The sequence below is a fragment of the Branchiostoma floridae genome, chromosome 18, assembly GCF_000003815.2.
Source record: "Branchiostoma floridae strain S238N-H82 chromosome 18, Bfl_VNyyK, whole genome shotgun sequence".
In the NCBI taxonomy this organism is placed as follows: Eukaryota; Metazoa; Chordata; class Leptocardii; order Amphioxiformes; family Branchiostomatidae; genus Branchiostoma; species Branchiostoma floridae.
In genome coordinates, this window is record NC_049996.1 from 10,932,512 (window position 1) to 10,957,528 (window position 25,017).

Below are 25,017 nucleotides of genomic sequence, written 5' to 3' on the forward strand. Positions count from 1 at the left end.
GTCCAAATCTATATCATTTACTGTAAATCTTGACATGTATGCAGTGGTGTTATCTTTGTAGTTTTCACAGTGACCTCTCCACCATGAATATGCATTTCCAATGCGTAACGCAAGAACTATTTTACAGAATTGTTTCAACTCTGCACTTCAAACACATAAAATCTCCCTTCCTTTTATGTCTTCAGCTCTTCATAGTTAGGGTATAGATCACCCATTCCTCACAAAGCTCTTCAATGTCACTGACGAAAGATAGTGGATGCTATCTGAAATGTCTGACCATATCCAAAATCATATCCAGTTGCTTGAGTAACTGCTTTTTTGATGTCCCTTTCCTTTTCATTAATGTGAAGTTGAGTCCCTCTCGAAAATAAATGAAATACAACAGGCACATGATACATTAGAATATCATCACAATCACCGTAGAAGATTTTCTGTCTTGCGTTTGTCTCATTCCTGGTAGAAAAGGCATTCCTGTACCAGACTGTTCATAACAGTCTTACACATAATTCAGCACCAAGGACAGATCCCTACTGCTCGGTTATTGTTGTTAATGGCTATCCGTTTCCTAATGTAATCACACAATCAGATTTGTGCAGTGATTGTCACTTGATTAATATCAAGGGACATCAAAAGGTCAAAGTATTCATGGATTAAACTGTTGTGTAGAGGTCCTGTGTGCAGAAATGATTTGTTTCTTTTCATGGAAAGCATTTTGGAAATGATTACTATTAAAATTTGGATTTCTGTTATAGGATTTGCCAAAAGCTGTTACTCCAACAACTGGATATGATTTTGGAAATGGTCAGACATTTCAGATATCATCCACTATCTTTGAGTCAGTGATACCAGAATCATATCCAGTTGCTTGAGTAACTGCTTTTGGCATATCTTATTACCTGGATGTTTAACCTTCATTGACTTATTATAAGATTATTTTCCATTATGTTGTATAAATGTGCACTCGATAGATTTTATTCAATGTGGGGATTCGGTAATCATAGATATAATCAAGTCTCAAGCAAATCAGATCATTTTGTCACAATAGAATAAAACCCCATTACAAAATAGCAAAAAGATAAATTGGAATATATTTTTCCTTTCACAAATCTTTCAGTATATAGGAACATGTAGGAAAATGATTTCAAGTCCACCATAATTTCTTCATTTAACAGACTTACAGGAAAAGACTGTACCCAGTGTGTTCTGTATCATATGATAAATGTACAGTAGAGTAGGAGCGTGTTGTTATGTTTTATTAACGAGTGGTCTTTCAATGCTGTTACTGCTAGATAATATATCAGAAGGTCTGCATGAACTCTGCAGTGTGTGACATTTGTATTCTTCACATGATTCCATATACATGTGTCAGGTTGCAGCACAAGTGTAATGTATCATACTGATAGTGGGTGTCAGAGGGGATAGCGCCTGTGCATGGAATTGCTTATCACGTTATTGAATAGAGGAACCTTGAATTGGGAAGGAAGGGGGCTTTGTATACTCTTACTGCAGTACTTTGTGGAGGAAACTTGATGAATCTGTTGCTCTATTTCTTTGCCTTTATTGAATCCTGAAGGCATTCATTCAAACCAAGCAACCTAAGTACAGATATAACAAAGAGCAAATAATACCATACCTTACTATAGTAACAGAAGATAGGTCCATAATATCCCTATAATTTTACATTTGGCCATAGCTCACTGGGCCCAACCCATATTCATTTGACAAATGTGATTGAGTCTTTATATTGCAGAGATGAAATGTCTGATTCTTCTCCATACATGGCAGAAAAGGCAGTGCGCCCTCCAAAAAATGATGAGATGGATGCAAAAGTTTTCCCCAAAATCCATATGTAGCTTAAGGTTTGCATACAAGTTGTTGTTTCACAATGTGTGATGACATGTCACTGAAAACATAAATTGTTTTCTTGTCTTGCAGAGAAAATGGGCCTCCTTGTCACTCAATCAAGAAGTGGAAGGTACTTATCTTCAGTTTTTTCTTTTTCAATGTTGATAAACAGTAACTGTTGAATATATTAATTCTGTGAAAGTCAGTACAAATGTACAAAAATAAATATTCCATATCTGAAAGTATAACTGCCAAGAAAAGATGTGAAGTCATTATGACAAGAGGCCACATGTTTTTGTTTTTCCAGTGACTCCCTACCGGTTCGACCCCAACACCCAGTACTTGAGTTCAGTCACCATCAATGTGGACTTTCTACAGAAGAAGGCGTAAGTATTTATTTGTTGATGAAGGTTACAAATTCAGGTAAACAATATTCAAAAACAATCTACTCTCTACAAATGGATTAAGATATAGAGATTACTTCTAGATTATTTGAGTGACATCCATCACTCTTCTTCAGTATTACTGGAATGAACTGACAGAGAAAAGAGTGATAGGTGTCACTCAAAACAGTCAGAAGTAAAGTCTGTTTCTTATCCAGTTGTACAGATTGATTACATAGGCACTCATAGGGCTTGTAAGACCATGAGTGGTACAGAAAGTAGTACTTTCCTTTAGAAATAAATTTAAGTGTTTACAGAATTAGATATCAATGGAATGTTACAGTCTGTCAGAATGCATGAATTAGCAGGTGAAGTGAAAAATTGCATTGTAAACAACTATACTTGTTTTATTGTTCTACAGGGCAAATCAGGATGCTTTTGACACGGACAAGATGGCTGCCGAGTTTTTGATGCAGTTTTCCAACATGGCTCTCACAGTGAACCAAATGGTTGGTTTGGTTACTTTTTACAGTGTTTAATTCAAATCTACCATGATCTGGGTGTTGTACAATTTATGTTACTTCAATCTATAGTACCAGCTGAAGGCTATTGTGTATCCATACATGCCTACACATATACATCTATATGCTGGTGAAGTCTTTAATGTGATTGTCTCTGTGGGACTTTCTTTAACCTGTTTGTTGTTCCATGATAACCAGAATTTGACCCCTTTCCCCACAAAATCATTCATGACTATTTTTTTTTCCTGTAGATGGTCTTCAGTTTTGCTGACAAGAAGCTGCTACAGCTAATTGTTAAGGATCAAGAAGGTATGGTTATTAAAATCTGTTATTATTTATTAAAGCATGACAAAATTCTGACAAAAAAGAAAGCATAGAATTAGCTTTCAGATCTGTAAATATTGTCAACTTAAAGATTCCATGACAAATTGACAGAACATATCAACGTACACTGGAAAAAGAAACATCTTTTATAACAATTGACTCTAAAATGCAGCACCATAACAGTTACATTAATTAATTAATGTCTGTCTTGTCTCTTCCAGCTGCTGATCTGGCAGTGTTGAAGGGAGGACAGTCATCTGGCAAGGCTAAGAAGGTGAGACGGTAGTTTTGACTTTGTACGAAAGTAAACTATCTGAATTACTCCATTCAAAGCAAAGTGCTAAAAAGAATATGGCATCGATGGCATGTTCAAATTCAAGTTAACATTGAGTCATATGAACCAGGAAATTATGTCCACTCTACCACCAGCAGTAACTCATACTGTCTCTTGGATAGGACATTAAATGGAGGTCCTGTGTTTGAGGAGCATGCCTCAAGCACGTTTAAGAACCCACCACACTTAGAAAAGAATAGGTGTCCTTCTCTGTGAGATTGGTGCAAAACTCACAGTCCTGTGGCCATACCTGGGGCAATTAATGCTGTCCTGAGTTCACCAGAGGTAGTGCCAAATGGCTCCAGTCCCGTGCAAGTATTGTAAGTTCCTTGCATTTTAGCCCATGGCTGTGAAGAGAGGCCCAATAACTGTAACAATAACAATTCCTCCCCTGTTCCTGTAGATCCAGACAGGCATGTGCATGTCCAACACTACAATCATCTTCGACAAGTCTCCAGACTCTCCTATCAACCTGACTGGGAAGTCCAAGGGGTGAGTTCTACTTAAGCCACTTAAGCGATGTGTGGTTAACAACATGCTTTTTGACCAAAAGGTTAAGAGTTCTTATCCCATGAAGTTATTTGCATACTACAAGAAAGAGTTTCAAACCAAAATTGTGACATGGACAAACATCATCATGCATTTACTTTACAGTCAATGTTGTTTTATTTTAGTAGTATCTGCTGTATTTTTAAGTTTGCCAGTGAAAGATTCAGCAGTACAAGAGGCCATTTAAAAAAAGCAATAATTGAACCATGAGTTTACAGTTTACAGTATCTGTATATGACTTTGATACCTGGTAAAGAAATAGAAATGTGATGACTTTGGTTTAAACTAACCAGGACTTGTGTGTTTACTCCACAGGAAGTCTGCTCGGCAGTCTATCATCAACCCAGACTGGGACTTCCAGAAGATGGGCATTGGTGGGCTGGACAGGGTAAGCAGTTTTCAGTTAGGAAAGTACATGGCTGTCTAATCTTCATTGAACGTGATCGAAAGTTATTCCCCCAGGATGGGGAGGATGGCATGATCCGTGTCCAAAGTTGCATGGGCAGGAAGAAGACAAAATTAGTCAGAAATGTACAACAATTGATACGGCAAGTCTTGGACATTCACAAAAACTCTATTTCACAGAGGTAGAGATCTCCAATTTCCAAATTTGTGTGATGTAATACAGTAGCTCAGGGCTCAAAATACTGGGTGCACCCAAAATTGGAACTGTGCACCCAATTTTTTTTCAGTGGGTGCACAGGTTGCACCCAAATATTTTCTTAGGTTTATGTATGGAAAGATATCAAAGTATACTAGTATACATCATATTCTCGACATCTAAGTGTTAGAAAGATAATAAAAATGTCTGTCATGTTACTTGTTTAAGAATTTGATAGCTTGTAACTAACTTTTGTTATTAGGTTTTTTTGACATTCTGCTTAATTTTTTGTGCATTTTGGTGCACCCAATTTTTTAAGCTGGGTGCACCAGTGCATCTAATCCCAAAACTGAATTTCAAGCCCTGTAGCTGCTTGCTAACATTTTTGTTATTCAAGTTCTGCTAAACTAAACTCTTGAAATTTCCTTCCTCACCAGGAATTTTCTGACATCTTCAGAAGAGCGTTTGCCTCCAGAGTGTTCCCTCCGGAGGTGGTGGAGGCCCTTGGTATGTAGATGTGGACTCGATGTGAAATTTGTGGGGGATAGATGATTTAGTCCTTGCCATTGCATTGTATTCACAGTGGTATATTTTTGGCTGGTTTGTGGATTAGTTGGTTGAATAGGTAATAATATAGTCCAAGCCGGTCAGTTTCCTGTAACAAAAAAGTTAAGAAAACACAGAGTGTAAAAAAATAGTCATGGCTGTAATTTGTTTATATTCCTTGATTTTATTTCCTGTTCCCCAAAACGTCTTGACCCTTGTTTGAAAATGTCACTGTAGCATAAATAGATGGATGGTTGTATACTTGTGTTGCTGCTTGTATATCTTGACTTTTGTTTCTTCTTACAGGTGGCAAACACGTGAAAGGCATCCTCCTGTTTGGGCCGCCAGGTAAGCGATTCCTCCGTTTCATCTTGACTGTCATCACTATTTTACTGATGGACCAGTGTATTCTCTCAAGGTGATAGTGAGACCCTGACAACTGGTATCATTGACATTTATCTCATCTGCCCATACATTCTCCCCAGGTACTGGTAAGACCCTGATGGCCCGAACCATTGGTAAGATGCTGAACGCCAGAGAACCAAAGATTGTGAACGGTCCTGAGGTGCTGAACAAGTATGTAGGAGAGTCAGAAGCTAACATCAGACGACTATTTGCCGATGCAGAGGAGGAACAAAGACGGGTAGGGAGAAAATGCTGTTTTGCCACACTAACTTGTTTGTAACATATTATTAAGTTTAGTTGCAAAGTGTAGGTTCAGGGAAGGGTTTAGATTTGAGGTTTGTATCTAGTTAAAGTAAGGTTTGGGGGTAAAAGTGACTACAGTCCGAGGGCTATGAATAAAATTTGGTTTAATTTCTTTAGAAAAGAATGTGCGTAAGTTTGTATCTGTATCTGTATCTATATAGCCGGTATAACCGCCCTTTGGCGTAACACACCAGCTTTGCAGGCACGCGGCGCAGCAGCAGCTGGTTATATTACACCTAACAGTGACTTAGATTTAGTGCTAAGGGCTGAAGAACTTCTCTTGCTTAGCTGTAGGTTGTATACTTGATCCACTGATAATCCTTGTCCATTGTTAGTATATTGACTTCGCTGTCTGATCCGCAGTGTGGACTGAACAGTGGCCTCCATATTGTCATCTTTGACGAGATTGACGCCATCTGTAAGCAGAGAGGCAGCATCTCGGGCAGTACCGGCGTACATGACACAGTCGTGAACCAGCTGCTGTCCAAAATAGACGGCGTGGAACAGCTGAATAACATCCTGCTCATTGGTGAGTTTGACAGTCCAGACAGCTGTTGTATTGGTGTACGCTACATATAAAGTGTTTCAGTACTGATATTATTAGTTCCCTAACAGGATGTTTGTTTTTAGGTGTTTCTTAACATCCCTATCACACATCACAAAAATAGTTAAGTTTGTTTGACTGCGAGTTTGCAATCTCTGAATGGCATTTTTTGTGTTAATGCACTTGGTGATCCTGATGCAATTTTTAGTGTTTGACTGATGTTTGTAGGTCCTCAAATCCTCAAATTCCATTGAGTAGGAAAGTGTAGATTTTCAGATGAAAAATATGCGCAGGTAATAGAATCGGTTAACCTTTTAGCAATCAACAAATAAGGCTGAAGCTCATTGACTGTGCAACAGTGTAATAAAAAATTAAAGGAAATTGTAAAACTTGTAAGAAGTTTTGAGAATTGTGAATTGATGGGAATGGAAAACACACAAAACTATTTTGAATTTGTGTCCATTTGTAACTCTTGTAGAGGATTTTAGTTGTTAGAGGTTTGTGACATAATTGTCATAAGTTGTATGGCCAACCATGCATGTGAATACAGAATTGGTTCCAAGGTGGCAGGAAGTTTGAATGAAGTTTCTTGTCTGTATAAGATTTCCACTAAAACTATGATTATGATCATGACTCTTCTCTCCTTCAGGTATGACCAACAGACGAGACTTGATTGACGAAGCCCTGCTTCGACCTGGTCGTCTGGAGGTGCAGATGGAAATCAGTACGTACCTCTTGTTGCCATGGTGTCTCCATGGAAATACGTCTTAATGACACATAGTTGAAAGAAAAAGAGGAAAGTATGACAAACTAAAAGCAACAGTCATCTGTCCATGGTACTGAAACAATATCTATTGAACAAAATGCCTCCGCTTGGCTTTGCTACATCATACAACCATGTTTTCTTCTTGTGCTACCTGCACTTCTGGATGAACTGAAATAGTGAGATCCTGTTTGGACGTATTGTTTGTACAGTAGTTACTTTTACTAAGGACAGTTCTTGATGGATATTTTTTGCACATTACTGTGACCATTGAGATGTTTAAAAAGTATGTCCTTTTGCAATATCTCAGATCTACCGGATGAGGCAGGAAGAAAGCAGATCTTTGAGATTTACGTGGCTAGGATGCGGGACAATGGGAAGCTTGCTCCCGACGTCGACATCGATGAACTGTCCATCATCAGTAAGAACTTCAGCGGTGCTGAGATCGAGGGTCTGGTGCGGGCAGCACAGTCAACAGCCATGAACAGACTCATCAAGGTGGGGAGGGGTTGTCAGGAAGTAAACTTCTTAATAAATCCCTTTGAAGGCACCTTACTACTAAACTGTCCGTCTTCTGTTTGAGAGAAGTGTCAGGCAAAATAAAACCCTGTCACACTTTAAGCTGGCCAAAACATTGCAAGCAGACATTACGAAGCAAGCTGCACCATCAGCCGGTAGAAAAACATTTTAAAAAATTTCTGCTGATTCTTTCCTTGCCTAAGCCTACAAAATATTCAAGAGGTTTGTCTGAGGAACTCAGGGCTGGTATGTCAGAACCTCGTACAGTCAGCAGCCAAAGTGACCCCTGCTGTATCCCACTTCTGACACCAAGTATGATGAAATGTTTGATATTTTTAGGAACAATGATGCAACAACATATTTATCAGTCAATTCTCTTCCAATTGCTGTAATTTACAATCCCATGTCTAATGATGTATATAGTTCTGTGTATTTAATTTGCCCCATATTCCTCCTTCGTTCAAACCTTGTGACTTAAATTACCATTAAAGAATTGTAGCACAGGAACAGGTGAAAAATGACAAGTTACTCATTGTGAAAGTCTGTTCCCTCCAGGCTTCTAATAAGGTTGAAGTGGACCCAGAGGCAGCAGAGAAGGTCATGGTCACTAAAAACGACTTCCTCAATGCCCTAGAAAATGATATCAAGCCGGTAAGTGGTGTATTTATTTATATTATATTATAATATATATTATATATTACTAATGATGTAAGAGATGAGTCTACTCAATTGTAAACTTCCCAATTTTCTTATTACTATTACACACATTATGATTTATATCCTTTTGAGAAAAATGTTCAACAAGTTCCTAAGAAATACATACTAACTTTATTTCTTCACCATCAGTTCATTTATGTTTTCCGTTGGCACATGTGTACTAATCATTTATTGGCATTGCCTTACAAAATGTATAACATTGTGTGTCAGACACTTTAACTGTTTACAGTCTAATTTGACACATGTCTATTTGTACACTGTACCAGGCCTTTGGCCACCAAGCAGAGGTCTTTGAAAGCTACATCCAGAATGACATCATATCTTGGGGCGACCCCGTGCACCGTGTGCTCGATGACGGCAAGCTGCTGGTCGAGCAGACGAAAGTCAGCGAGAAAACACCGCTGGTCAGCGTACTGCTGGAAGGTGAGAGGGAACTATGGGTTTTCTTTTCAAAGAGGATTCAGTTCTCCATCAGAGGTATCCAAGCAATAGCTACATTGATGGTGACAAGCTGGTCTTGTGGTTAGGGTTGTTGACTTAGAATTTAAAGGTTCTGGGTTTGAATCCCTTGCCGGCTCCAAATGTTGTTCTCTAGGAAAAGGCACTTGACACCTAAATCCTCACTCGACTAGAGAAGATCTAGTTAGAGGCATCTTCTTAGATGTGACATAAATAGCTAGAGCCCTTAATTTGAGAGGTTCCACACCTCAAACACAGTTGGGCACCACACTTATTGAAAAGGTAGGGGTTGATCTTGAAGTGATTGAATCAGACCTACAAGCAGCTTTTGCAGCTTGTAACTGCTGTTCAAAACTGGTGTGTTATTGCTTAAGATGGTTTACTGGCTATGAAAAATAAGCAAACAAAAAAAAACAAAATAGCTGAGTGCATACATCATATAGCTACCAAAGCAATTCAATACAGAGCTTGAAGGCTGGGAGATACTTCCAAGACACTTCTTTTTTCGTTTCCTTAAAGAAGTTGAAGATTTCCTTGCTTGATTCCTGCAGGTCCAGCCATGAGTGGTAAGACGGCGCTGGCTGCCAGGATCGCAGAGTCTTCTGAGTTCCCCTTCATCAAGATCTGCTCACCAGAGAACATGATCGGCTTCAGCGAGAGCGCCAAGTGTCAGGCTATCAAGAAGGTACACATTCAAGACATCTTAGATCTAACCATTATTATCTCCTTCAAGAGTTATACTTGAAATACTGATTCTATGATAGGTTTATATCCAGGAATTCAGTGCCATTGTAGCCCTAACAGGCTCCACAGGTTCCTTGAAAAACTGGCGTGTTTTCTGTCTTACCAGGTATTTGGCCAATTTCTACAATTTTTCCAGCAACCTGTAGAGCCTGGTAGAGGCTAGTGCTATTGTAACATTTGGTGCCTGTATTTGTTAAAAAGCAATTCTGGCAGTTCAGAACTTAGATGCTAGGGGTCGCTTTTGATACATTTCATCGTAGCAACTTTTCTTTGGAATCCGGAGTTCCTATGTTTATCCTACTCCCTTCTATCTAACCAATGCAAATACAGTCTGTGCCAAATGTTATCTAAACAGGATGGTGGTTTAGGAACTCAGTGTATTAAAACTCTCACTGTTCATCTTTAAAAGAAAGTTAGGGTGTATACTCTACAAGGAATCCATTGTGCAATACTTACCTGTAGTTACTCGGTATTCATTCATATGTAAAAGATTAGATGTTGCCTTTTTTAAGTAACTGATAGTTGAAATTTCTCTGCAGGTATTTGATGATGCTTACAAGTCCCAACTCAGCTGTATAGTGGTGGATGACATTGAAAGACTCATAGGTGAGATGAAACACTGTAATAGTACATCCTAGATACAAAACACAGCTAGTTGTAAGATTATGATAAAGCTTTTGTTACAAAGATAGATGCACTTAGAATATTGTTATTGATTGTTATTCTGTCCATGTCAAAGTGTATTTGTATTGTCTTTGTCTCTTTACAATAGCCACAGGCCATTGGGCATCCCTGGTGCTGGTTATGTGAATAACCAACCAAAACAATAAATAAAATACATATTAGATAGATTTCAATACTTGTATGCTGTTGATATGCTGGCAGCAATTATTTCTGTTAACATCAGGAAAACGGCTGCTTACATTGGAAGAAATGATGATTATTCATGAAAGTAAGTTTTTTGTTTGTATTTCCAGACTACGTCCCGATCGGACCTCGATTCTCCAACTTGGTGCTGCAAGGGTTAATTGTTCTGCTGAAGAAACCACCACCAAAGGTTGGACGATATTTCCACTGACTATTTTTCCAACAAATATTGGATATCTTTATCTGTATCTGTGTTTTAACCAGTATAAATGCCCTTCAGCACAACACACCAGCTTTACATGTACAGACATGCAGCACAACAGCAGCTGGTCATATCAAGTTACACTGAACAAACTGTAACACCTACAAAAATGTATCCTTTGAACATCTAGCTGCAACCATTGTTTAAAGCTATCTAACAAAAGGATACCCCTACTGTACTTGGTGGCAACAAGTTCCATTCTACAACAGTTCTAGAGCAAAACAAATTTTTTAACACCTCAATCCTTGACTTTCTTTGTTTGGAAATATTGTTAAATTTTGCTAAGCCATACCCAAAGCATACTTAAGGGGTTGAAGTCTGCCATCTCTGATTGCCTTGTTTCTTACTGTAGGGGCGGAAGTTGCTGATTATTGGCACCACAAGCCGACGGGATGTTCTAGAGGAGATGGAGATGACAAACTCCTTCAACACCAACATTCACGTTTCTAATCTGTCCAAACCTGAGCAACTCATGAATGCTCTCGAGGTTTGTATTTCATTCATTGCCATCTGCCTTTTTTCTTCACCACCCAAATGGTACAGTCCTGATGAAATAGAACTTAGTGAAAGTGAAGTGAAGGTGTCTTAGTAAGTTAGTTGTATGCTACTGGAAAGGGCTGCAGTCTATGCTGTGTTGGGAAGTTGTAAGCAATTACTGGTCCATTGTTTATCAAGTCAAAAAGAATGTTCATCTAGCGCACTAGTAGTACATGTGTTAAACATAGCATTTGTCCTTTTTGTTTTAATGCAATGATCCCTGTATAAATCACATCATCCTTACCAAGTGCAAGCACAAGTAGTATAGTTTATTTTTTTTCCATCGCCACATGCCATGCATGTGCAGATCAGGCCTACATCATTTGCAAAATGCACTACCGGTACTGGTATCTCCCACTAAAATGATGTACTGGGTACTGGTAAAATAGCGGTGATGGTAATTTTTCTGCTCCTAATGTAATGATTGCTATTAATGTGAGTTAAATGTAACCAGTAGAGTAATTCGTTTTTGTTATTTTTCAGCTCCTTGAGTGTTTCTCCAAGAAAGAACTGGATTCCATTGCCAAAAAAGTTGATGGGAAAAAGTACGCCAGTTTTCTTTTCTTCTTGTCTACGAAGTCAGAAAGAGCACTGTCTGTTACAGTGAGTCTTAATGATTCAGTCAATGGGAAAACTCCAAAAATTGACCATAATGTCCGGATGATTCTCAATACAGAATTGGTCACAAGTTCTTATTTAGTTTTTTTTTACTGTAGCCTATGTGTGAAGTTGAAACTTCGTGCACTATCCGTGGGATCCTGACTTTCTGTGCAACAAACTCTGCATTTTTGCCTTAATATTCTCATATCAAGCTAGAGACAGAATTGATTTAAAAATAGTCCTGTTATCTAGTGTAGAATAACTATGGGGTTCAGATTTTTACTTTTCCCCTATCGAATGTATTTCTTTTTACTTAAAAAGCACATACACAGGCAACAAAACCTCAGAGGGGCTAGTTTAGCTCCACATTTGACACAGCGTATATCTTGCGCCGACAAGTCTACAATTTCCGCGCCGTCCAATTCTGCAGCTGGGTCGGTGCCAGTCTGTCCGTCCGTCCCGTAAAATACATTTCATTTCTCCGACGTCTTCCATCCATCACTCCGCGGCCCGCCCGTAATTTGCCACAAATAGTCCATGGGATCCAATTTCTGCCAAATTGCCACATCCTTTACCTCTGGCTGCCAATGGGAGAGGGAGTGTGAGGGAAGGACTCCCGCTGGGTAATGGGAGATACAGTACCTCCAGATTCCTGAGATTTCTACAAGTTTTGATGGATGTCTATGACTTGTATGGTGTTCGTAAGGCTGCAACTACAGCGTTTTCTTTATTAAATGTTTTTGCTAACAGTTTTTGTTTCATCAAGGAGGTTTTATTTTGATAAAGCCTCCTTGGTTGAATCTCAACACCCTTAAGTTTAGGTCCATGACTATTTTACGTAAAACTACTGTGTTTGCATTGTTGAATGTTTTTTCTGGAAGTTCAGGTTCATGACTATATTAATTCATACATCTTTCAAGAAGTTAAAGATATGTTACAAACGTTTAAACAAGCAAAATTTCACCCATCAATTGGATGGAGTCTTTTAGCAATTCCTTGACTAAATGTTTAGAAGGAATTTTCTAGAAAAAACTGTCCCAAGGAATTACTCCCCTGAGCTGAGACGTGCTGACAGCTGGGTCAGAAACCACCAGGGGCTCCTTTAAGTCTTTAACCTTCTCCTTGGAGAAAATCACTTGTTCTTGAGACTGCATTTTTGAAACTATAAATGATAGGTCATGACTGTGACAAAAGGAGGGAGCTAGAGGGAAAGTGGCCCCCTGCGGTCCAGCATCCTTTCCTACAAAACACTGTTATTTCTGCACTGCTTGCTGAGCTGGCACCGGAAGTCAGGACAATAGCAAGGCATTAGTGTTGTAGACATGGTCGTTTATTATCTGGCAATGTGAATTTAGTTATTTTGTACCTTAGAAAGTCTTGGAACAGATTCCTGTGAAAAATGTCCTGTAAATCATAGTATAATGACAATACTTTATATGCTGAAATGCTATGTTTTGTTGTGAAGTAATTACATCAACTTGTATAATTCCACCAGGTGCTATTATACTGTCACATTGAAAAACCTTGTTACAGAAGATTATTTTCAACACCTAAATAAGTCTGAAGCGTATATACCTGAGGATTACCACACAATGCTGCATTGGTAGTAATTTGGTACATCTCTTTAGATCACTTTGAATTTATATATAATGTACTTTTTCCCATGCGGCAGTGTTATGGCATATGGTGGAATTATGAGAGTTGATGATAGCAGTATAGCTGAAACTGTATATACCATCATGTTGTATGTATTGTTGATGTATTTGTTTCACAGACTCTGGGTCGGCATTAAGAAGTTGCTGGTTCTGATAGAGATGGCGAGACAGGTGAGCTACCTTAACACAATAAAGTTTGTATTTGCTGTCTGTCTAAAGCATGGCAAAGCTTTCTTTCAGTTACCTCTGTAAAAATGGAGGTATTGTTGTTGGTCTGTGTATTTGTTTGTCCTGGTGTGTGTCAGTGGATATTGTAATAATATTGTAAGAATGACAGGATGTGAGGTAGAAGATGGTGTGACTAGAGACTGGCAGGATGGGAAGGTTGTCTTGGCCTGGGTCCAAAGTTGGTCCCGAAAGCTGTCAGGAAAATGCATTAGTGAGAGATTCACAATACTAGATGAAGTGAAAAATTCCCAAACTCTAAATATTTTACGGAGGTATGTGTGCTCTGAATTTTGTCTTTATTCTGTAATGCTCTTACCGACTTTGCTAAATTTCATTATGATAACAGCCAACTCTTAAAAAAGTATTCCATACGGCATGGATCCTTTTGTGCAAACTTTGCCGTGATACTACTTCTTGTCTTGCCCTTGAACCTCAGCAGACACAAGACAAACGATCCTTACCTGTACCCCATTCCAGTCTGGCCAGCCAGACAGGCTAACTACCACCGGCAGACCATTTCTTATACGGAATCCTGGACTTGGAGCTCTGCTTCTAAAGAGTTGGCAGTAATTTCAGCAAAATCAATGTCTAGGGAGAATGAGAGAATCTGTCTCTGTCAGGACACAGACAGAAGATAAGGTGGCTGCTGCTCTAAGGGGTCTGCGAAACTGTGATAGATCGCTGCAATTTCCCAGCATCTGAAACTTGTTTTTGCTTGGCTAGAGAGTCAAGGTTAGCTTGTTTTCAGGAGCAACTTGTTTGAAAGAAAAGTTGTCCAACCAGTAGGTTACAAATACAGCATCTTACAAAAGTTTTTCTTTAGAAAACGTGTATTCTTGTACACTTCAAAAATACACTTTCCCACAGTTTTAGCAGCAATTATTTTAATCTTGACTCCATGGTATTGGCACTGCATTGGCACTCCCAGTTACGTGCATGACGACATGATACTGTATTTGAAATGAGAGGGGTTTTTCAAATGACTGCAACATTGAATGACAAGGAGCATTTTTCACTCTCTCAGGATTATTTCCATCATGTCATTACACTGATGTCTGGAAAAAAAGAACATTTTTTCAGACCGAAGATGCCCTAACATTTCATGGATTGAAGTTACAGGAGCAAATCTAGTAGAAGATGTAAATGATATGAAGAAAAATGGTATTGAACATGCCCTGCAGTTACGAAAATCAAGGACACTGTATAACATCTTTTGGAAAATGGAGCTATTTGTAACGTTTCCAGACAATGTAGGGATGATGGCAGGAGGATGAGGAATGGAGGCTATCGACATGTCTGTGAAATTGGTCTCTGTGGTGGTCTGACTGCCATGCTGGCAATCAGGCTGTACTGATCCAAGCAGAGGCAGTGAAACAACCAGAGGGGCGAATAGAACAGAAAGAAACAACATGCCGCCACCTAGGATTGAACCCGGGCAGATTACAAATCGAACGTGCAAACTGTTCGGCCAATTAAGGCTTAAGCCATTAGGCGTCTTTGGTTTAGCAGTCCTTGAACACCACTGTTACAGCAGCATCCAGTAACTATACATTAATAGCTTTAACGCTAGTTCACCTTTATCCGTGTGGTAACCTATGTCCGTTGTTTTTAACGTTTCAATTTAGGGGTATCAAGTCAACATCAAATTGCAATATTTTTCATATCTTTATACATTGAAAATATTGTAAGTTGAAACCAATGTCCATCGACTTGATATCCCTAAATGCCCTGATTTAAAAAACAATGGAAATAGGTTACCCAGTGGATAATGGTGAACTAGCATTACCTGATAGGAGTCTCTGTCCAATAAGGCTCTCTACCAGCAGTATCAGCGATTGACCATGTTTACTAATCAAAACCACTCCCTATATGTAAAGACGGGCTGTGAAAGTTACCCTTCAAAGTGTTGGCCTTCAACTTCCACAACATATTAACTCAGCCTAGCCCTTCCACACACACATATATATATATAGATATATATATATATATACAAACTTTAGCGTGTGAACAATTCGTGACCCTTTCACACCCACAGTCCGAACGTGGACTAATTTACGTCTTTCTTACCTCCGGATGACTTTGGCATGGAGGGCCACACTGAAATACTCTACATCTGTTTCCCCAGTGTTGCTATATATGATTAGGTCTGAGGCTCGTCCAAGTGTTACAAACCTTTGGATATAACAGTATGGTGCAAAGTGAGTCTGATTGAGCTTGAAGCAGTGGCCATGAGGTTTGCAGTATGTTGTTAGATTGTGTGATGCAGGAACAATTACACTGTGGCACAGGGTTTGACTCAGTCAGAAGTAATCTACTTCAGTCCATGAAGAGGTTATGATGATATTTGCCTCCTTGGAAGCGGAGGTGTTGTTTCTGCGTGTTTGTTTGTGTTGCCGTGTATAGTAGTTATTTGAATACACTGTCAGTAGGTAGGCAGAAAGTGAGTGGAAAGATGGGGTCATTGCAAAGGTCAGACATGCAGGAGTTCATAGGTGATAGAGCTTTATGTAGTTGGTCATCAAACATGACAGACAGTTCAGGTCATGGGGTTAATTGATTTTGGTCTGTCATATTTTCATATGGTAGTCACGTTCACCATAGAGTAATCAATGGGGACATGTTACATTGTATGTTCACCAAAACATTATTTCCATAATTACCAACAATTAACTTATCAATCAAGACATGCAAAGAAAGTCTACATATCACAGATGTGTGAGATCTTTGTGTTGTTGTTGAGTTTGAGTTAAAAGATGTTGATTTTATTTTGTCTTTCTTAGACTGATGAGGAGGTGCGGATCCCGAAGTTCCTGTCTCTGCTGGAGGAGGAAGGAGGGTAAGTACAGGGGGTGTCGTGGTTAGTAACACAACTAATGGACTGGTAGGAACCCTGAGTATCATGTTGTAGAAAGATATTAGATCTTAAACACATTTGGAGATAGATGTTGAGCATTTCATCTTGCATGAACACAACACAATATCTTGAACGTGTTTGTCTCTTGTGTGTACAGTTGTGTTATGTTTAACCAAGGAGCTTTTGTCAACAGTTTACTATGAGGAAAAGTGTCTTTTGTGAGAAACATTTTGTGTGTTGAGTTTTGTGTTATTTGAAAGTGATTGTAGAAGGTTTGTGATGATATAATGTAGAAGCAGTCACTAACATAGAAACTAAATGAGTTACAGACTCTTGATTCCATACCATGAAATTGAGTTTGCATGTGGGTCATTTGCTTTTTTTGTATATTACATAATCATTGCTCTCAGCATCTCACACTGCAGCAGAGAGGACTCAGCAAATCCACCCCTGCTCAGCGGTTATACCCGATATATAACAGTGCCTGTCATGACCTTCCATTCACCTTCAGGCAGCTTTAATTTGGCGCCTGTCTCGCGGGGAAACAGATTCATCACAGCGGCATTGTGCAGCATTCAGCCCCTACAATGGGCCTGTTGAACTATGACCTTGAGTCGGGAGGGGGGCACTTGCTGTAAACTATGGCTTCCCCATCTGCTCCCTTGACACAGAAAATTCCATCACAGCAGTGACCTGAAGGGAGCCATTCATCAACTTGAGGGATGGCCGTGCTAAAATACCAGTCTTTTTCTTTTGTTGTTAGGCCATGCTGTCTTTTTTTTTCGGGGATAACGATTTCTTCTTCGATCTTTCCCACAGGTTGTCGATGTCCTATGTCTAGTGCAACTGGAAGGTGGCAGAATAACATAATATGCAACAACGCTTCAGCCAATAAGTGTTTAACGATAGCTTCTAGGTCAATGTTAGCCACTACAGATTGTCTCTGTTGACATGTTTGTGATTCAGTCATGTATGTTGTGGTAATCAGATTTAAAAAATTTAGATCTAACACTTTTCAAATTCCTAAAACAAGGATAACTCAAGTCCTGCGCTCACTATATGTTTAGCACATGTAGTAGTATGTTGCAAGTAAAATACCCAATGGTACTTTGTCATTTGTGTTGGAGGCTTATAACAAATGAGCAACATGAAATTAAAGAAGCATTTCTTTTTTAAGCAATAATTGGGAAGAAAAATTGAGATGAGCAAACTATGCACATGTTGCAGACAAAATTTGCATGATTTCAGATAACTAATCAGGTAAACTATTTAAGAACAAAAATGTATAGATATGTACTGCTCTTAGACTAGTGAAATATTTACAACGAGCTGTACAATAAGAGATTTTGATGTGTGGGTTTAAATGTGATATTTGTGACATAAAGGTAACGTGATGTCTATGTGATTTACCAAATGTTACATGTGGCAAATAAGCAACTTATAAAGCTATCATTCCTGTAGGTAGGTTAGACCCAGGTCACATTGGTCATGTGATGGGTTCTGACAGGAAATTGTGGGTGGGCTTGGGACACTCAAGGATGATACAATATCTTACAAAATTCTGCTGTGGAAACGGTCAACATTCTTACCATTTCAAGTTCAGAGGTTACCTCATGGCCATGGGAGCTAGAAAAAACATTTTGCTTTTCCAGTCCAAGCCAGATTCTTGACATTTTGGCAACCCACTTACCAACGTGTCATTATTGGACTCTCCTTAGCGTGTTTTCCTCCCTAAAAAACCTTATTCTTGATGAAATTTGAATTTGACACTGGCTCTGTATTCTCCACAAATTTGATGATTCATTCAAAGCTAGTAATATTGGTAAAGGAATTATTAGCAATAATGACTGTCACAGTGCTGGTAATGTTTCTTCCTGTCCGCACTGACTCAGTATGTTGTTAGCTTAAGGATATGCCTCACACAGAGTAAACTACCTAGTTGATGGTAGTTGATGGTAGTTGATTTGGTTTTTTTTCCTGGTCAGGAGATATATACTTGTATATGGGACCAAGAGTCTTGCAAATGCTGAAGAATCTGTGTTGTAAAAGTCATCTCAATGTCGGACATGTGTTTTATTGCTAGATGCAGAATGATGATGAAAACCAAATTAAAGATAGAAATCTAAACCAGATGAAGGGTGAAAGTCTCAAGTTGTTGTCTGTAATGTTGTTGAGCGATTCTAGTTGTAAAGAACTACTAGTATATATACCTTGAAGTCCCCTCCATCAAGACATACAGAATTTCGTATTTCATCCTATAGTAACTATCTTCAAAGCATATTGTTGATGTAAGATGGGTTATCTTCAGAAATAAGTGAGGAATAGAAAGCATTGCTTACGTTATAAACTGCTGTTTCCAGCTCTAAAAATCATATTTACAAATGATTATTAGGATTATAATCATAACGATGATGATGATAAGGGGGAGCATATTATTGACAGTCAAGAAGGCAGTTAACATCCCAGAGAGTTTCGTATTAAAAATAGAATGATTTATTGAAACCTGGCGCATGTATCCATATTTACAGCATTCGTCACATGAAGCCATAGGAACACAAAATGGGCAAATGTAGACTCTTTTTAATAACTGTTTCACTAGTGCTGACTCATTCCTGTTGTTGGCTTCTGGTATGAACGATGCTTTGACTTTGCTGATATTGCATTTCATTCCCTATTTGACTCCATGATATTTTGTAAGTTATGTTAAACTCCAACACTTTGAAAATGCCTTTGGCTTTACTCGTCATAAAAATCTTACCAGCAAAACCAGGCTCAATCATACCAGAAGCCAGTTTCAGGTGTCAGGGTTAAAAGTTTTACAGCTGCTTTACTTTGGTAGCCTGAACCAAACACCAAATTGACATTGGTTACTGGGTAGTCAGCACAGAGAAGGTTAATCTTAACTACCATGTACGAGGAACAACACTTTTCACAACTTTACACGGATCTGTTTAAGACATCTGTTAAAAACGTACTGTCTACACGGATCTGTTTAAGACATCTGTTAAAAACGTACTGTCACAAACTGCAAATGACTGTTTGCGATACAACTATACTGGATGGCTACCCTTCACTACTATGGCGGGGGTACTGGAATGGCTTAAATACAGGTTGATCTTCTTTTTCATCTTCTTGCATCAAAACTGTCGACATGTCTCACTGATTTTGTGTGAGTTAAACAACATAATTTCTAATATGTTGCAGCATCTCTGCATGATAAAATTATTCACCAGAGTCAGTTACATTTCTCTGTGACAGTGAAGAAAGTGTTGAAAAAACTTTTCTACAAGTACAAAATGTACTCATCTAAACAAATTTCATAAGCACAGATTTTTTTTACTTAAACAAAACAAAACTAAACCAAACCTTTCCTAGCTTGTACTTTCAGTTCAGATTAAAACTTGTCTGTGGTAAGAATCTAAAAGCTTCAATAGGGAATATGCTATGATATTGTTAGCTGATAAAAAGATATTTTACACACTGGTAGCATAGGCCTATGTAGTTTTAAAATGTCAACATGAAACATATACATATCTGTAAATGTATAGATATAAAGCTTTTGTGGCTTTGGTTAAAACATCTTCAATGACAAAATGCGAGGTCTATTGACCCAAGGGAAGCTTATACTGCATCCTTCGAAGAAAGGCTTAACATCTCAACAGTTACATCATGATAGTCATAACACACGAGCAATATAACATTTACAAGGAACCAATAAATAGAACATCTTTGAAAGTCACCATCGTAAGAAGAAGACTCGAAGAAGCCTTTCCTCATGTTTCTCCTTTAAAGTAAGTACAACATTTCATTCTTTACAAATGTACAGAGAGAGCGAAGCCAAAAGTATCAAGACTTCAAAGAAACACGTCAATAAAAATATGGTACAATACATGGCCATGATAGACTGTTGCTATAAGCCCATTCACCAGTCCAACTGCTCATGCACAGGTCAAAGGTGAAGAACCCTGAGGTATAAAACAGCAGCCATAGATACATCTGGGCATGTATAAAGCATGGTCGAGATAAGAACTGTTTGCACGTCAGGGGACTTCACCTTTGACATTGTGCATGCGGACATGGGATCGTGAACCTTCCTTATTGAAAAGAACCCCACTAAAATGTGCCTAACCATCACAATGAACGAGGAACATAGATACTCGTCGAGTTGCTACACTAGGACATACCATGATGACAGAGACCACAACAATGATCTTGAGTTGATACTGTGTTAAAGCAATGACGTAACGTCCTTGGTTAAAGTGAAATGTGCGTAGTGCCTTTAGTCATGGCACAACTTTGTTATCACCCAGTGCAAATGAATCACCCAAACACCCATTTTCATTGGTCACTGATGGTCCCCCAATCAGACCTGACAATCGGAAGTCCAGAAAAGTGGGATGTATCGTTGGTTTTGATTGTATCATAAATTTGACTAAATCCTACAGATTTTGATAGAGAAAAAAATACATTTCAGTAGCTGATGGGGGCAGTTACGCAGGCGTTCTTGGCAACACCTCAGGGGAGGAAACTTTGGGCAGTGTTTTGATCCTATTAGATCTTCAAGTAAAAGAACTTCTTTGGGGTGGTTTTAGCACATTCGATGGTGCCTTGGGATTCTCCCTCCTAGGTAAAGAATGGAAATCGTATGTAGGTTGTCAGGTGCATGTTTAACAGTGTAAAAATTCCACATAGAGATGCCGGCTTGGACTGTTTTGTTGCCATTGGACATGACTTAATCTATATTCTATGAACGGTAGACGTTAATGGCAAGGCTGTAGGAGGCGTATCTTAAGCGCGGCCACCGTTTCCTTCGTGTGATGTCAGTGTCAACGGCAATGTTCCAAAACGATGATGTCATCAACAAGATATGCCAGCCGCCTCGCCACCACTTTTTGTCGCGTCATTTGCACGTGTGCACCTGGTGCTTCTTCTGGCACTCCTGACACGTGACGTAGCAGCACCAGTGGAACTGGCAGTGGCACTTCTCAGTTCTCATCTCCGTCCGCGTGTTCCAGCCTCTGCCGCAGCACATCAGCTGACACCCGTCGATCCCCTGGCTCGTGATGTTACACTCTCTACCCTTGGTGCCCAGCGAGCCTGTGGAGTTGTTGGGCTCGCAGAAGTTGGGTGAGACCTCAAAGTAGATGAGGTCGTCCTTACCAGGCGCCTTGAAGAAGCTGTACCGCGGGTAGAGGGAGTCGACCATGCCGGAGGGCTCGCGGTGGCGCTCCACGGCCATCTCCGAGGCGGAGTCGTACTTGTCCTTCAGCACGTTTCCCACCGTGCGGAAGTCCGGCTGGGCCCACCAGCACGTCTTGATCTCACAGCTGCCCGACAGGCCGTGGCACTTACACTTCAGCTGCAGGTTCTTCATGATGGACTGTGAGGAACAATGGGAGAAAATCATCAGCATATGTCATGCACCAAAAGGGGAAACACCTACCATAATGCCCTTCAACTAGGTCTATCATCAGACTCAGTTAATTAGATTATCTAAGAAGATTATCAGTATTTGTCAAATAGCAATTACTCAAGCAACTAGATATGATTTTGGAAACGGTCAGACGTTTCTGGCAGAATCCACTACCTTTCGTCAGTGACACCAAAGAGATCTCGTTGGAGAGCGTTTGACCGTTTCCAATATCATATCCAGTTGCTTGAATAATCCCTATCAGAAATATTTGCTGCTTTGTTTCTTATTCTATTAGCGCCATAAGACGTTAAATGGTTTTTGAGCCACTTGGTCTTGGTCGAAATACCAGCATAACCCCCAAACATCTGTTTGAAAATTTCCACGAAGCGGGTATGCTCTTCGTTTTAACGTCACCGGATATCTTTAGAATAAAGTATTAATACCTAACATTTTCCTTTTAGTTATATTTTCAACAGCGACAAAAATGAAGGTCTGATTGGACATGTTTTACACGTGTATCTGTAACAGTTTACATGTTTAAAAACGTGGTGACGTGAATCTAGTCTGCCACGCTTCTATGGAAGGAGACACGCTGTTCACATGAACGTCATGGTCCATCACGGGAACAAAACGAATAATGGCCGACTTGTCTAGTCTGTACCAGCATCATCCCAGGTCGTATTTGTGGTTTTCGATGTTTGTAAAGGTATTGACGTAAAGCTAACGAGCCATACTTCCACCAAGGATACACTATTCACTTAAGCAACGCCAACCACAATCGGAACAAAAAGAAGAAAAAGTTTGACATTTCAGCTTCCACCAGTATAACTGTAAAGTTATATTTAAGGTTTTACCACTGTGAAAGCGTAACTGGCGTGTGCTAATGCACAAAGTCGAGTTCTCACAAACACGAGTTTTGCGGTTTGTCCGGGGGATTCGACCTGTTGTGACAACAGGGTGGGGATACGGACAGGTTACCCTGCCTTTCTTTATGTCCTGGGCTATCCCCCAAGGCTCAATCTCTCACATCTAAGTCGCGTAATCCTTCTTATATTACGCTCGACACGGGTGCAAAGTTTGAGCAAAGTTTACAAATGCCTTCAACGGCAACCTAGTCATTTGACTCAAATTCGACCTTTGCAGTGTGTAGTTTTAAGTGTTGGGAATCCGGTTGTGCAATACCATACACCGTCTGATCCTGGAGACTTTATAACTCCTTTTTTTAGCCAGCCTTTGTTGTCAAAATTATAGGTTTGATGCGACTGCGACGTCATCGGTTCCGATGGCGATTGAAGTGAGGACAAACTGGCAGCCACACAACTGCCTGAGCTATGATTTTGGTCCGAAACATCAAAGGTACCGCGGGGTTTGAAAATAGACGGCCAAAATCACAACCTGTAGAAATGTAGGATTTGTTCTCATCTAAATCATTGGCTTAGCATCAGAAACCATGACGTTGGAGAGCGATGGTAGTTGGATTATGACGAATACTTCAAAGGGTTGCCGCTTCCTCAACGTCATGAGCCAAATGTTTCTCTATACAAAAAAAAAAGAGTTATGTGTTCACACGGGCTTTTGCGATTGGAAACCAAATTCTTATATGTGATCTGAAGTCATCCAAGAGCATTTCAATTAAATGGAAGGGCATAGATATCATTTTTAAGGGGACAGGTTTATCTTGTCCTAAATTGTAGCAGTTCTTGCCACCAAAGTCTTATATTTTACCAAGTAAATATTTTAGCTATGCTTCTCTACCTGTCTGCCTGCCTCATTGTTGTGTCTGTCCATGGCTGAGCGCCCGTCTCGCCTTCCCCGTATTCTCGCGTCCACGAAGTCTCGCGAGAACTTGGTGCCGAAGAGAACATCTTCACTGCATCCTCCCCACTTCCATCCCTCGCCGGGAGGTCCCTACAGGCGACAAACGTATGTTAGCGTCAACCTTTCGTGCTAACATTGTAGTAAAATTCTGTCAAAAATGCGTTACTCTAGCCTAGTTAAACCACGCTTATAGCAGCCCGCCCAACATCCGACCGTCCTCCTAGAAGAGGGACCAGTTACAGCTCCGTAAGGCAGAGTTTGTGTCACACAGACTATAGCATAACTCAATCTACGTCAGTTTTGTGCTAGCAAAACATTTCTGTTTTTCAGCCTACGTCTATGGAGGCTCCCCGTCTGGTCACCTGACTCAGTCAAGTTACAATGACATTGTTCATTGTTCGTTTCAGTCGTCTAATTGGCCGCCATTTTTGTTGGTAAGCTTCGATCGATATCGTTACCTTGTGTCGTTGTCACAGCCGCATTCCGGAGAGTTTCCTCTGGGCATGCTTTAGTGCCGCTGTAGCCCACCCCTGCCGAGGTGATGGCGTGAACGAAGGCAGCTTCTCTTGAAGCTGTTGAACAAAAACACAACGAAACACGTTTTCTTCGTGACTGCTTAGAACATCACAGCTAAGGCTTAGGTCACATTTCAAAAAAGGGGCCCGGCCGGGCAGCTTTCGGGAGCGAAAGCAATGATATAAAAGACATCAAAATACACAAAATGTCAAACTAAGATTCTAGGGCACAATTTGTTCATTTTTCTAGGTATACAATTTGATACTTCGTTTCTTTAAACATCCCGGTCGGGCCCCGGTCTGGAAATGTGACCTAAGCCTAATCGGGTGCCGTTATTCATTTTTTTTGTGTGTGCACATTTCCGACATGTAAAGTACTTAGAATTCGTGACAAGAATGAGAATAGATCTTCGGATGAACAGAAACGATTTTTCTTCATGTGACAGTTGCGATGTGTACGGTATCAACATGCGCGACACATAACTCTTTTATCTTGGCGCCAACCGTGCCAGGTGAAGAACACTATGTCTACCACTTAACCCAGGGTCATAAGTTCACAAGGTGGTAGGTCGACTACAGACTATCAATATTCCTGTAGATCAAAGAATCCAAATTGGTTCTAAAATAGTCATGGCTAACCACAGAAACACGACGGGTTAAGACGTTGCTAGAGAGTAAGTAGTAGGTACAGACAGCGTTGCCACGAGCTAC

General features: G+C 39.8%; 2 protein-coding genes across 2 annotated transcripts in view; one reads left to right on the plus strand and one right to left on the minus strand.

Annotated features, from left to right (window-relative positions):
- The window catches only part of LOC118405552 (vesicle-fusing ATPase-like), a 29,530-nt gene extending 10,838 nt beyond the window's left edge, over window positions 1-18,692 (plus strand). The window contains exons 4-26 of the mRNA XM_035805054.1: window positions 1,936-1,975; window positions 2,153-2,231; window positions 2,650-2,737; window positions 3,001-3,058; window positions 3,295-3,347; window positions 3,811-3,899; window positions 4,272-4,344; window positions 4,995-5,064; window positions 5,410-5,451; window positions 5,589-5,746; window positions 6,175-6,340; window positions 7,005-7,079; window positions 7,429-7,616; window positions 8,193-8,288; window positions 8,621-8,777; window positions 9,365-9,498; window positions 10,097-10,163; window positions 10,535-10,614; window positions 11,039-11,173; window positions 11,707-11,768; window positions 13,598-13,649; window positions 16,487-16,542; window positions 17,380-18,692. Coding sequence (XP_035660947.1) covers window positions 1,936-1,975; window positions 2,153-2,231; window positions 2,650-2,737; window positions 3,001-3,058; window positions 3,295-3,347; window positions 3,811-3,899; window positions 4,272-4,344; window positions 4,995-5,064; window positions 5,410-5,451; window positions 5,589-5,746; window positions 6,175-6,340; window positions 7,005-7,079; window positions 7,429-7,616; window positions 8,193-8,288; window positions 8,621-8,777; window positions 9,365-9,498; window positions 10,097-10,163; window positions 10,535-10,614; window positions 11,039-11,173; window positions 11,707-11,768; window positions 13,598-13,649; window positions 16,487-16,542; window positions 17,380-17,401 — 2,040 coding nt within the window. The 3' untranslated portion in view covers window positions 17,402-18,692. The remainder of the gene's footprint in view (window positions 1-1,935; window positions 1,976-2,152; window positions 2,232-2,649; window positions 2,738-3,000; window positions 3,059-3,294; window positions 3,348-3,810; window positions 3,900-4,271; window positions 4,345-4,994; window positions 5,065-5,409; window positions 5,452-5,588; window positions 5,747-6,174; window positions 6,341-7,004; window positions 7,080-7,428; window positions 7,617-8,192; window positions 8,289-8,620; window positions 8,778-9,364; window positions 9,499-10,096; window positions 10,164-10,534; window positions 10,615-11,038; window positions 11,174-11,706; window positions 11,769-13,597; window positions 13,650-16,486; window positions 16,543-17,379) is intronic.
- A 338-nt stretch (window positions 18,693-19,030) lies between these two features.
- The window catches only part of LOC118405399 (protein Wnt-3a-like), a 32,578-nt gene continuing 26,591 nt past the window's right edge, over window positions 19,031-25,017 (minus strand). The window contains 5 exon segments of the mRNA XM_035804897.1: window positions 19,031-21,940; window positions 23,729-23,881; window positions 24,005-24,011; window positions 24,250-24,292; window positions 24,295-24,363. Of these exon segments, the coding sequence (XP_035660790.1) occupies window positions 21,461-21,940; window positions 23,729-23,881; window positions 24,005-24,011; window positions 24,250-24,292; window positions 24,295-24,363 (752 nt within the window). The 3' untranslated portion in view covers window positions 19,031-21,460.